Source organism: Sparus aurata, chromosome 2, assembly GCF_900880675.1.
Source record: "Sparus aurata chromosome 2, fSpaAur1.1, whole genome shotgun sequence".
NCBI lineage: Eukaryota > Metazoa > Chordata > Actinopteri > Spariformes > Sparidae > Sparus > Sparus aurata.
In genome coordinates this window covers 2,409,434-2,421,961 of record NC_044188.1, presented here as the reverse complement: position 1 = coordinate 2,421,961, position 12,528 = coordinate 2,409,434, and the positions used below count along the sequence as shown (strand labels likewise).

General features: G+C 43.9%; 1 protein-coding gene across 3 annotated transcripts; it reads left to right on the top strand.

Moving 5' to 3' along the window:
* The first annotated feature begins 242 nt into the window (after positions 1–242).
* On the top strand, positions 243–11,797 carry eif4h (eukaryotic translation initiation factor 4h). 3 transcript variants are annotated; one of them, XM_030398733.1, is made up of 8 exons: positions 243–393; positions 4,681–4,871; positions 6,190–6,254; positions 6,833–6,938; positions 8,166–8,246; positions 8,782–8,943; positions 9,091–9,206; positions 11,251–11,797. In XM_030398733.1, exons 1-8 carry the CDS (start codon positions 329–331, stop codon positions 11,254–11,256), a joined length of 792 nt encoding a protein of 263 aa, XP_030254593.1. In that variant the 5' UTR covers positions 243–328; the 3' UTR covers positions 11,257–11,797. The 3 variants fall into 3 exon arrangements, with proteins under 3 accessions (XP_030254593.1, XP_030254583.1, XP_030254601.1); XM_030398723.1 differs by having other exon boundaries at positions 8,166–8,273; XM_030398741.1 differs by lacking the exon at positions 8,166–8,246.
* The last annotated feature ends 731 nt before the right edge of the window (positions 11,798–12,528 follow it).

Genomic DNA, 12,528 nt, shown 5'->3' with positions numbered 1-12,528 from the left:
GGGTTGTATGGACATTTAGTGCCCTTATTTATTCTCTGTGGCTTTGAATAAAAGCATTCACAAAATATATCTATTATATATCTAGACTTTAGTGTGTTTGAGATGTGTTAATATCAACAGCCTGGTAGTTTCTTTTATTTTATAATGTTTTCATCTTGGACTATTCACACACGCTTCATTTTTGTCTCTGTGGCCTTTTGTTGTTACAGAAATTGTGAAAGTTAGTGAACAATAGAAGAGTTTTCCCGGTCAGGCGCTCTGCCCGGACAGCTATACCCACACTGTGTGTGACGTGTAGGACCTCCTCCTCCAACACACAGCAGCAGTAATGGCGGACCACGACAGCTACGACGAGCGGGACCGGGCCTACGGCAGCTTCGGCGGCGGCAGAGGGTGAGTCTCCGCTCCGCAGTGCGGCTCTGCGGCGTGGCTCGATCACGAACCCCCGCGGGACCGTCGCTGCGTTTCCCGCTGCTGTCCGCCACGAGCCTCGGTGCTGGGCGGCCGGGCCTCAGGGCTCGACCCGCCCGGCGCCTGATGGGCCACACGGGCAGGCGTGAAGGGAGGCCGCGGAGAGCGGCTGGGAAACGCCGCGGTGTCCGAGCAAACAAGCTAACTGTTAGCAGGAGGCTAGCGAGAGAAACGGACCCATGTGGCCGCAGAGCTCCGCAGTGAAACCCGTTCATGCTGCTGACAGTGTTTGTAACAATGGAGCGGTCGTGGTGAGACGTTTGGACGGAACCGGGCGGGAGGCCGCAGCAGGTGGAGGTGGTGGCGGAGCTGCAGCTGCAGGCTGCCCGCATGGCTGCATCATGTGTCCGCAGCTGCAGATTCATCCACGTAGTTACCAAACATGAGGCTGGATATCGATCCGGACCTTTGGTTATTGATTTGTTGTGATCCATTCAGTGGACGCAGTGATCAGGTGGCTGTTGTTTGTCTGTGTTTATTTACTGATGAGTGATCGATGAAGCGCGGCAGCAGAGACGTGATGTGATGTTTCAGACTGACACGATGTGAAACACAGAAGTTCTGTTTCAGGATCTGAAGCTGATTAACTTCCAACATCCTCCCGATCAATTAATCAGCCTCTATTGATTAACCCATGATTGGTCTGGTGCATTAAACATTACAGAGCCTCAGTTTGTTGGTGTCCAATGTGACTTATTGATGATGATTTGTTGCTGATTGATGATGTTCTGCTGATCGACTGATTGATGAAGCTGTGCGGGTCAATACTTCTGTGATCGGCTGCTGTAACTCGTCACTCTGCGGCTGAAGCAGTGAACTCATCCCGTCTTGTTACTTTTATGCCAAATATAAGTTAAATATGTTTATAATTTGTTTCCATCATTGAAATTCAGGATAATCTAAAACCAAAGTTACAATAAAACAAACTAACTGTGATTTATTCAGGATTAAACATTTAGAAACGCTGCAGGTGTTTGTAATGAAACCAAACTGCTGATTATCTTTTATATGAATACACTCATCACAACAGCAGAGTCAGAGACGACGTCCACAGACGAACAGCAACACGTCTCTACTGAGAAGCTGCAGAAGGAATTGATTATCTGACCGTTGATTAATCAATTTAACTGAATAATTGTTTCAGTCTTACAGAAACAGAAACATCAGGCTGATCGTTCATTCACAGCAACAACAAACCGGAATGTGAAATAAATAAATAATCTGATGTTATTCTGATTTAACTGAGATGGTTTTAAATTATTTACCTTCTGTTATTTACGTTAAATGAAACTTTAGTGAGTCTGTCGACAGAAAGAACAGAAACATCAGAGATTAAATGAACTGTGACAAACTGATTCACTCTTTCACAGCAGAGGATCTGTTGATCTTTACAAATCAATACTGAGCTCTAAAGATTAATTTGAACAACAAAACAAAAGACACATCAAATCGTTGATGTGGAGAATCGTGACACGCCGACTCCTTTATGACAGTTTGTAGACGACGCGTTTAACAGAAACTAGAGCAGATTACCAGATTATAATGTTCTGATTAAAAACAGAAGTATTGATTAACTTGATGAGGATCTGATCTGATCTGATCGTCTTCCAGTCCAGCAGAGGGCAGAAACTCCTCCTGTGAGATCTGACGTGTGATCACACTCGAGTCTTTGTTCTCTGCCGTGATTGATCGGAAGACATTTACCTGTCGCAGGTAGTAACAGGTCCAACCGGACCGCTTTGTTCTGCTGTGGCAGGAAGAATGTGTCACTCAGACTAAAGCAACAACATGTAGAACTGCAGTGACCCATCTCACATCATGTTGTGTCTCAATCAGAGCTGCAATGATTAATAAATCACATCGATCGTCAACTTTAATATTAATCGACTAGCAGCTTGTTAAATGTGAATGTGTTCTGGTTTCTGTAAACTGAAGATCTTTCAGACATTTGAGGATGAAAACACTCATTTTTCAACCTTTTATCATTTTATAGACCAAACAACTAATCGATCAATAAAGAAAATGATCAGCAGTTTTATGGATGATGGGAACAATCGTTATGTAGCAGCTGTGAACCTGTTAGCTTTCAATCCAACATCAGTGGAACGGATCTGAACTGGAGTTGTTTTAGTTTGAGTTAAGTTAGTTTGTGTTAGAGGAATTTCATTGAACTCTTTTAACATAAATTTAAAATATCAAAAACATTCAAACTTTTGTAGATTAAAAAAATAGTTTAAACTCTTAAACTAATCAGATATTGTGAGCTGCTTGTTAAATATGAATGTTTTCTGGTTTCTGTAAAGATCAATAACTGATGGACATTAAATATGTGATCACAGAACAATAATCATCTGAATCTAAAGGACGAGTTCAACATTTTTCTTTTTCACGTCTGTGTTCACAGTGATTTTATTGTATCTTGAGATTGTGAGTTTAATATTTTATTATCTCAAGATAAATAAGTCTTATTTACATGAAAAAACACAAGTTTTCTATCTTGATGACGAGACAATTAATGATTATTATTTTAATCATCAGTTATTCTGCTGATGTTTTTGTTCTTATTTTTTCTCCGTCGTCCCCCAAAATACAATTTCAACATTTCAAAGTGAAAGAAAACAATCCCAACCTCGAAATGTTGTTTTTTTTCTATTTTATCGTCTATAATTGTTAGTTAAAAGTATAAAAGTATTAGCATTCAAAGTACTTTTACCTCCAAATTGTACTCAGCTGAATTAATTGCTCAGTCACTGCTGAGTTTAGCTCTGTTAGCATTTAGCTCTGTTGGCAGTTAGCTCTGTTAGCATTTAGCTCTGTTAGCAGTTAGCTTTGTAAACCAGAGTTATCCAGCTAGCTTAGCATTAGCCTGCAGCTAGCTTAGTGTTAGCCTGCAGCATCACTTCCAGGCTCTTCCTCCTGTGGTGAAGACGATCAGCTGACTGGGATCAGAGGAAACACCGAAAGCGTCAGACATGTTGGTTTATTTCCTTTTTTCAGAGATCTTTTATTGATTTGCTTGTGAAGATGTTTCACTCTGGTCTGAAATTCCATCTTTTAGTGTTGAATCACTGACAGCTGGTGTTTGTTGGTCCGTGTTATTTGAACTCGTCTAATCCAAACCTGCAGGAGGACGGCAGGATGAAGTCAAGCTCTTGTCATATTAAGAGTTTGAATATGTAAACACATTGTCAGGACATTGAACCAGCGATCTTTATTGATCCTGATGTGACAGTAACAGTGTGAGGAGACGCGCTCTGTTGTCGTCAGTGCTCGGTTCAGTTTCTCGTCTGTGATGATTAAATACATATTATGCTTTTGTTCTGGAGCTGTTGGAGCAAGATGAAGATCTGTTTGTGTTACTGAAGTTACTGGTTGTAACTCCTGTTCTGTGAGTATGCGCTCCAGCTGCCTGTTACTGTAGCACATTATTGTGAAAGGCAGGAACACACCGGCCCAACCGTTGGACGTCTGAAGTGTTTGGATGCTCTGATTGGTTGTGTGCTAGCTGTATGACCATTCTGATTGGTTGTGTGCTAGCGAATCAGCGCGGTGTGTGGAAGGGGCAGAATACTGTGTGTGCTTTGTTTTTCGATGCATTCTGTTCCGTCATTTCCTGTTTTCATATAGCGCCACCCGCTTATTACATCTCGCACAAATGCAGAACGTACACGCCACTGTGGAGCTGGCAGCACGTCGAAGCGGTGGGTTCAACTTTTCTGCTGAACGGGTCAGAGAAGAGGCAACACTGTGGTCGGATAAAGGCAGCTGGCTGTTGGTTTGAGTCTGGGCGGTGTGTGGGGCCTTTTGCTAACACACTGCAAAATAATCCATGTCATTGGTGACGAAACCCAGTCATGGTTCCTCCAACAGACGAAAGGCTTCGGTTGGACGACTGTAAACATTCAGCAACTATTTAAATGAACACATGTCGTAAATGATCCTCAGGGATATTCTGGACAAAGTTCAACCCAATCCAGTGGAGTTAGCTCCAAAGGTCAGAAATGTAAAGCTATAAAAATAGAATTGGAGTTCAGCTCGTGGTCTTATTGATCTGATAATGTTTTTATGAGTTTTTAGAAAGAAAATCTGACTGTACGTGTGATTTATTAACTCTGAACGAACAAAATAATTATTTAAGTCAGGAAGCATCTCGTCGACTCTGGTTTGTACTCCATATCCCATAATGCTCTCTGTCTGTCCCTCCGTCAGGTCCCGTGGAGGCGGCGGTGGCTCCGGAGGCCCCAGGAAGCAGAAGGAGCTGCCGACAGAGCCTCCGTTCACGGCCTTCGTGGGAAACCTGCCGTACAACACGGTGCAGGGAGACATCGACATCATCTTCAAAGAGCTCAACATCCGCAACATCCGATTGGTCAGAGACAAAGAGTCGGACAAGTTCAAAGGTCAGAGGATTTCACTAGCCGTTTTTATACTGGAGCAAGCCGCCAATATGGCCGTCCTTTTGGCTGCTAGGTCCGAGGATTTAGACAGAAGGCGGACAGTCCTCGGAGGGAACACTTATTTCCACCTCCATTGCTGTAAATCTGAGCCGTCGATGTGCCGGCCTCTGCGTGAGGTGGGCGGAGGTGTGGATGACCTGCACTGTTGTGCGACCCACAGCCGGGGAGTTTTAAAACCAGGAAACAGCTGATCACAGCAGTCAGTCCATCACTTCATCCGCGGACATTAAGATGAACAACCAACAGCCGCTAGAGACCGAGGAGATGCAGCGTCTCCTCGCTCTCTGTAGCTGTTTGGTTGTGTTAGCTTGTTGTTGTAGCAGCAAGCTACTAACGGTCGCTACTTTCAAATTAAAAGCCCCCGCTAAGAACCCAGTTCTAAACTCCAATGGGGTGAAATGGAAAGCTCTTATTTTGAAGACACATTTGACCTGCTTCACTGTTCACACCCAACTTTGTGCTTCACGTCACGTCACATGTTTACACCTACATCAGTGGCAGCTTTTTGGAAAAGGAGGAATATTACACCTCCGTTTTAGAAAGACAAGGTGGCACATTTGCAGCCTTTACCTGGCTGCAATGTGCCACCTTGTCTTTCTATCTGAGAGGGGCTGTGTGTGTCTGATCCCTGCAGCGTCTGAGACTTCAGTTCTGAATAATAATAATAATTCTGATGATATTCAGATCGACTGTGCCGCCGCGTTCTGTTCCATTCAACGAGACGAGTGTTTGCTGCAGACATGGTTCTGATTGGTCAGATGACACTGATCCGTGTTAAATAATGAGTCTATCAAAGTCTTAAAACATCAGTGTTATCATGAGACTCATTGTTAAATTGTAGATTAAAGGAGCAGTCTGTAGTTTAGTGAAGAAATGTTAATGAGGATAGAAAGATCTTCACTGGCTCATAAACAAACTAAATGATCTCTTTGTTGTCATGACTGAATAATCAAACTGAGTGACACAGTTCACACTGTCTGTCTGTGTTTAAATGTGGCGGACACTTCAAACTGTGTTTCCTCTGAGAACAGCTTGTTTATTCACTTGTGGAAAAAGTTCTGACTTTAAATTTCTTCTTTCGTGCTCCTTTTTAAGCTGATGACTACAAAGCTGATGTGTCATCACATCACACTGATGTCCGTCACAATAACCACAAGCTGGACTTTGTTTTTCATATTGAGCAGCTCTTTCTGTAATATACGTCAGAACTGTGAAGTAAACCCGGTTCTGACTGTTTCTCTTGTGTTTGCGTCTCTTTCAGGTTTTTGTTATGTTGAGTTTGACGATTTGGAATCTCTCAAAGAAGCGTTGACGTACGACGGTGCTGTGAGTATCTGACTCGTGTTTTTATTCTTTCGTCAGGAGAAAAAAGTCTGAGGAGGTGAAAACTGCAGCGACTGATGACGACAAGCTGAAACGATCTGATCTACATTATTTTCTCTCCTGTGTGTTTATGACTTCAGATCTGGTGCAGATAAAAGGATTATCTTTATTAGTTCCTCTAATCTTTTCTGTGAAAACATGAAGAATGAGAATTACATCCTAAAATCATTTTTATGTGAAGTGAGAAAACGTATTTTTCACAAATGAGTAGAACAATTCTCTTCTCTCCATGTTCCACACAGAAGATGAATATTATATGATAATTAATGAAGCTGACTGCAACAACATTATTCCACCAGATCACGACTCTCAAAGTCAGGAGAGAAAACAATTTAGATCAGATCAACAGAAAAAACACTCTCACTTGCCCCTCAGGGCTTCCGTAGGAACCTGTCGATCGACCTCTTCAGACTTTATTCTTCAGTTTCACAGGAAATCATTTAAACCCTCATTGATGAATGAAAAGCAACCAGTCAGATGTCTGAGTGGTCCGAGTCTAACGTGACCTCTGACCCCTGCAGTTGTTAGATACAAGGTACCTGAAGGTCGACATCGCAGAGGGACGGAAGCAGGAACGAGGAGGCGGAGGAAGAGGAGGCTTCGGGTACGGGAAAGATGACGCTAGAGGTACGAACAGGAAGTAGATCTCTAACTGTGTGTGTGTTAGTGTGTGTTTGACCCTAACAGCTGATCTTCTTTCTCCTCCAAGTCTGAAACTAAACCTGCTCAGTCTGTATAAATGTTGAGCTGCTGAAACGTTTTTTTTTTGGACATAGATTGTTGATTATGCTGACAGACGCAATTTTGGTGGTAAATCACTGTTCTCACTGCAGAGACTGATCTGATCTTCACTTCAGTCTGGTTTTAACTGTTACAGGTGTTTTAAAGGAACAGTTCACCCTTAAAGGAAACCCGTCCTCGGACTCGTCGTCTCCTCCCTCCATGCCAATGAAAGTTTCAAAGTCCACAGAACAGTTCTGGAGCTTCACAGTTAAACAGAGTTGCAGCATTCTGCTGAACAACTGAAGCAGCTGAGACTTGATTTAAAATCTCCATTAAAACTTAGCAGAATTAGCTGTTAGCACTTCCTGTTAGCAGTGAATCTGTGGATGAACAGACGACTGTCACTGGATCACTGTGATGCTGAAGGAAACGTGATGTTTCTCAGGCAGGTTCTGCACATAAAGAGATTTGAAAAGATGTTATTTGCACCTTTTCTAAACTGAAAACATCACTTTGTAGCTGCTAAGCTAAAAGCGTTAGCGTGCTCTGCAGAGGCTGACGTGGCTGCAGGAGCTCGTCAAGGGTGTAAATAACGTCTCAGATCAGTTTGTGATCTTCTGCAGACTGATCACAGCTGACGAGCTGTGTGGAGACATCTGATGATGTTTAGGTTGTTTTTTGGATAAGAAACTGCCGTTCATCAGCGTGCAGGGAGGAGACGATGGTTTCACTGTTTGGCTGAACTTTTCCTTTAAATTCCTATATTGAACTTGATTTCAAACCAGAGCTTTGACTTGGAGGAGGTCTCTTCACTCTTTTATCTTTCACGCTTCATCATCTCATCATCACATCCACAGCCCTCCCTCTCCCCTGACAGACAGACAGACAGACAGACAATAAAATAAACTGATCAGAAGAATTCACCTCTCAGTCAGCAGCTTCTCTCTAACATCTCCTCTCTTATTGGCTAACGGACGACTAACAAGCTCCGCCTCTTCAGTGCTGTGCTTCCTGCTCCTTCCAGAAGGAGGTGCTTCCCACACCCCCTCTTTGTTTCCTCTCCTCTCTCCTTCCCTTGTCTCCTCCCCTTGTCTCCTCCTGTCCATGTTAAACTCCCCCTGTGCTCTGCAGGACGAGGAGGTTCTCGAGGAGCTCCCCGAGGAGGCGGAGGAGGACGCGAGTTCCGCGACGACTACGACCACCAAGGAGGAGGTGGGAGCACAGAGTTCGGCAGTTCAGGTTGGACAGGAGCAGATCCCAGCCGACAAATCAGAACACTGCTGGGTTGCAGCCAGTCAGATGTCCCTGAACTAACAGAACACAACGCTGCCGTTCAGGGATTATTTACAACAAAACACTGAATCTAAACAGAAAAAGGTTTCACAAGTTAAAAACCACGATGCAAAGCTCTGAGTGTCCACACGGTGGCGCTACTGTAGTTTAGTTCTGGTCGGTAGGCAAGAAGTTCTCGTGACGCACGGCGACCAGAAAAGATTTTAATAGCACAAACCTGTTATGCTAAGCTAAGCTACGCCGAACTAAACTTATGAACTGAGTTAAACTGAAGTGATCAGGCACTGTTGACCTTTGACCCCCATAGACTGTCCTTGTTTTTGTTCCCCCATCATGCCTTTCACTTCCATCTCATGCTCATCGGTCATGTTACAGGTACCAGGCGCTGCAGGACACCGGAGAGCGTCTGTCTGCTCACTCACCTGTCTGTCTGTCCTCCTGTCTTTCTCTGCAGGCTTTAGAGATGACGACTATATGGGAGGGCGGAGTCGAGGCGGCGGTGGCGGCGGCAGTCGTCCCGGTGATAGAAGGGGTGGAGGCGGAGCTGCAGGAGCAGGTCGCTTCAGAGACGGACCCCCCCGCGGAGGGGCCACAGACTTCCGGGAACCATCTGAAGGTGAGACCACTTCCTGTCTGTTCGTCAGCGTTTGGTTTAGTAGATTTGATCTGCTTCAGTACCAACCTCTCTCCTGTGTGTGTGTGTGTGTGTGTGTGTGTGTGTGTGTGTGTGTGTGTGTGTGTGTGTGTGTGTGTGTGTCTACAGAGGAGCGTGCAGCGCGGCCCCGGCTGCAGCTGAAGCCTCGGACCGTCTCTGAGCCGCTCAACCAGGTCGCCAACCCGAACTCTGCCATCTTCGGCGGAGCCAAGCCGCGAGAGGAGGTGATCCCCAAGGATAAACATTAAGAGACTGAAGGCCGTCAGGGCCGGGGGGAGGGTGGGTGGGAGGGAGGGAGGGAGGGGTGACGCGAGTGAACAGATAGAGAACTTTAACAGGGAAAAATACAGAAACGCCAATGGGATGAGTTTAAACGCCACAGTTAGCATTCCTTCCTGACAGACAGACAGTGAGCGGACGCCGCCCTCCTCTTCTTCTTCCTCTTCTTCTTCTTCTGCTTCGTCTTCTTGTTCTCTTTCCTGTTTGAGTTCAGTTTGAGCAGAATATTTATTCTTAGTCGGAATAAAGATGAAACACACTCTGACACACTGACGAAAAATAAACCTGTAAACACAAACACAACGAGCAGCTTGTGAATGCATGTCCAAACGCTGGGATCCTCTGCCCCGCCCCCTCACGTCCACTTCCGCTTGCTGTGATGTCATACCTGCTTCGCCCCCGTAGCCCCGCCCCCCCACCCGTCCTCGACTGGCGTGTCTAAGGTCACCCGCCATTAACTCTTCGACAGACCGAAGTCCAGAGGTGACACCTGTAAAGTCATTTTTTGTATTTTGTAGTTGTTCGGCTGCAGCCACGCCCCCTCATCCTGATTGGTTGAGTCAAAGACACAACTTTTTTCACTCTGTTTGCTGTCGCTCGTTGCCGTGGTGACTCATCAATTAAGATTTTTCAGCTTTGATTGACGGAGACGTGATGCATTTTTTGTCCTTCTCTGTGTTTGTTTTGAGCTGCTGGTCGTCGCAGGTGGGCGGGGTTTAATCTGTGTCGGGACAGCCTTCTGGCCCTCGACCGGCTCCGCCCACACCGGAACCTGATGGAATTTTAAGATGAAAAGAAAGCAGACGCCTGAAGCTGATAGATTAGAGTGATGGTCCTCTGTTCCCATGATGCACTGCTGGTAGGACGACCTGTTCAGGTGACGCCTCTGTAGAGTGGAGGGCTGAGAAGCCGGGAAGAACAGGTGTTGCGTTCACTGTCTGCGGGATTATTGTTATTTGGCACCCCCTTAAACCGCCACGTTAATGATGCATCCAGGGAAAGACAGTTTCCTCTCAGAAAACTGACTGCAGGAAGTGAATTCATAAAGTTTCTGAAATTCACCAAAACAAACGATGAAGCTGAAGTTTCTCATGGACTCTGATGCTTGTTGGTTTTTGTCCCACACACCCTGAACGCAGCACGGGGTCAGCTGTGAGGACCGTGTCCTAAACGCAGCTCCTCTGAGGAGTAATCCGAGACGACGACATGTCTTCAGAGACAAACCTGTCGCGTCCAGTCAGATGTAAGAGTGAGACGTCCACGCTGAACGCAGGTCGTTTAAACAGGAAAGATGTTGATCCACTGAAAACTTCACCTGAACTGGATGAAAGGATTCAGAAAACAAGAGCCTCTCTGTTCTCTCTCTGTCATTTCATTCATGTCTTCTCTTTCCTTTCACTTTATTTATTGTTTTTTATCGACTCGACTATAAAACCTCTTTGTTTTTATCCCATTACATGATTTAAATATGTAATATTCGTCTGGACAGATGGTGGCGCCAACACACACCGTTCATTAACCAGAGAAGAGCTTTTAAAGCCCGACGGCTCCCGGAGCATCACCAAAATATGGGAAGTGAAATAAGAGAAGAAGACAGAAGCATCTGGTCCTTCCTGTTTCCTTCTTTCGATATTCTCTTTTTTGTTCTTCAGTCCATTTTTCCATCCCTCCTCTCCTCTCTCTCCTCCTCTCTCTCTCTCTCACTCTGTCCATCCAGCCACAGTTTTCATCGACGACAGACAAAGTGAGAAACCGACAGAACAAACGTTGATGGAGGGAAGGAATGAAAGAGGGGAAGAACATAATGGAAGGAGGGGAAATGAAAGAAGAGACGAAGGGGAGATTTAAAAAGCGAGGATTAAGAAGAGACAGGGCGACAGAATGTATTTCTTCCCTGTCATGCTTAATTTTTATTTTCTCCCTTCCTTTTTTTCTTCATCTCCTTCTGATCTCGACCTCTTCCCTTCTTCCATCTGTCTTTAAATTCAGGCCTGATTCATTTATCTCAGCAGCCACATACTCCTGACCAGACGGTGGCGCTAACACGTCGTGTCCCCAACAGAAAAGAAGAAATTGAAAAGGTTTTTTTTTTTTCTTTTTGTGCTGTCTTGTCATTTCAGTTCACGTAGAAGCCGACCGCCACCTTTTTGTAAAATTGATTAAAAAGAACAAAACAAGTTTTGAATGAATCTGCAAAAGTCCAAACTCTTCTTCGTACAGTGAATCTCTCATTTGTGTTTGTGGTTTAAACTGTAAATCTTTGCTTAATTTGTGGCACCGTGAAGCCGGTCCAGGTGAATGTTTTCAGGTCTCTGTGTGGATCAGGATCAGGATCAGGATCAGGATCGGGTTCTGTAGAGGATCAGGCAGAACAGGATTTGAAGCTTCGGTGTGCGTCGCTTTGAGAACGAACAGTTTTATTTGCTTTACTGTACTATAGAATAAAAACGGCTCTTTTAACTTCTTCCTTCTTTTTGTTTCCTTCACTGTTTATGGCAATAAAACTACCATCACCTTCATCTTCATCACACCAGAACCAGAATGTGTTTGATTTCGGGGGGGTGGGGGCGGGGGGTCGGTTCCTCGTTTTTATTTTTTCTTCCAAATGAAAGAAGAATAAAGAATAAAGCTCGTTCTGTTCTGCTTCTCTTTATTTCTGTCCGAGGTTCTTTAATTTACTCTTTATGTTGGAGTAACTAAGTGTCTTTAAGTTACTGTAACTCACTGAATATCATTTAATATTCATCGTATAGAGTCTGAAAATATAAACGTGTACAAAACTAAAGACATGGTGTTGAAATATGACTGGTGAAAGTGAAAGTCACTTGTATGAACAAGAGTAAAAGTGTCTGATATTTAATGTACTTTATTATCAAAAGTAATTAATATTCATTATGGATCAATGATGGTTTAATCTGATTGTAGATAAATTAAAAATGTCCTGCTGTGGCTCTAAAGCAGGATGTAATCTGTAAAGTAACTAGTAAGTAACTAAAATAATCAAATGTAATGGAGGTGAGAAGTCCTTTGAAGTTATAGGACTTGAATAAATGTACTTAGTTACATTATATGACATGGAAGGAAAATATGTAAGTACTTTTTACTCCACTTCATCGATATAATAAGTTACTAGTTACTTTTCAGATTACCTTCCAGTGAAACTACTAAAAGTAAACACATGACGTCATAGTGTGACTGTAAACCATTTATTAAACTAATGTAAAGATAATTAAACATGTTTATAGACAAACAACACACAAGTAAACA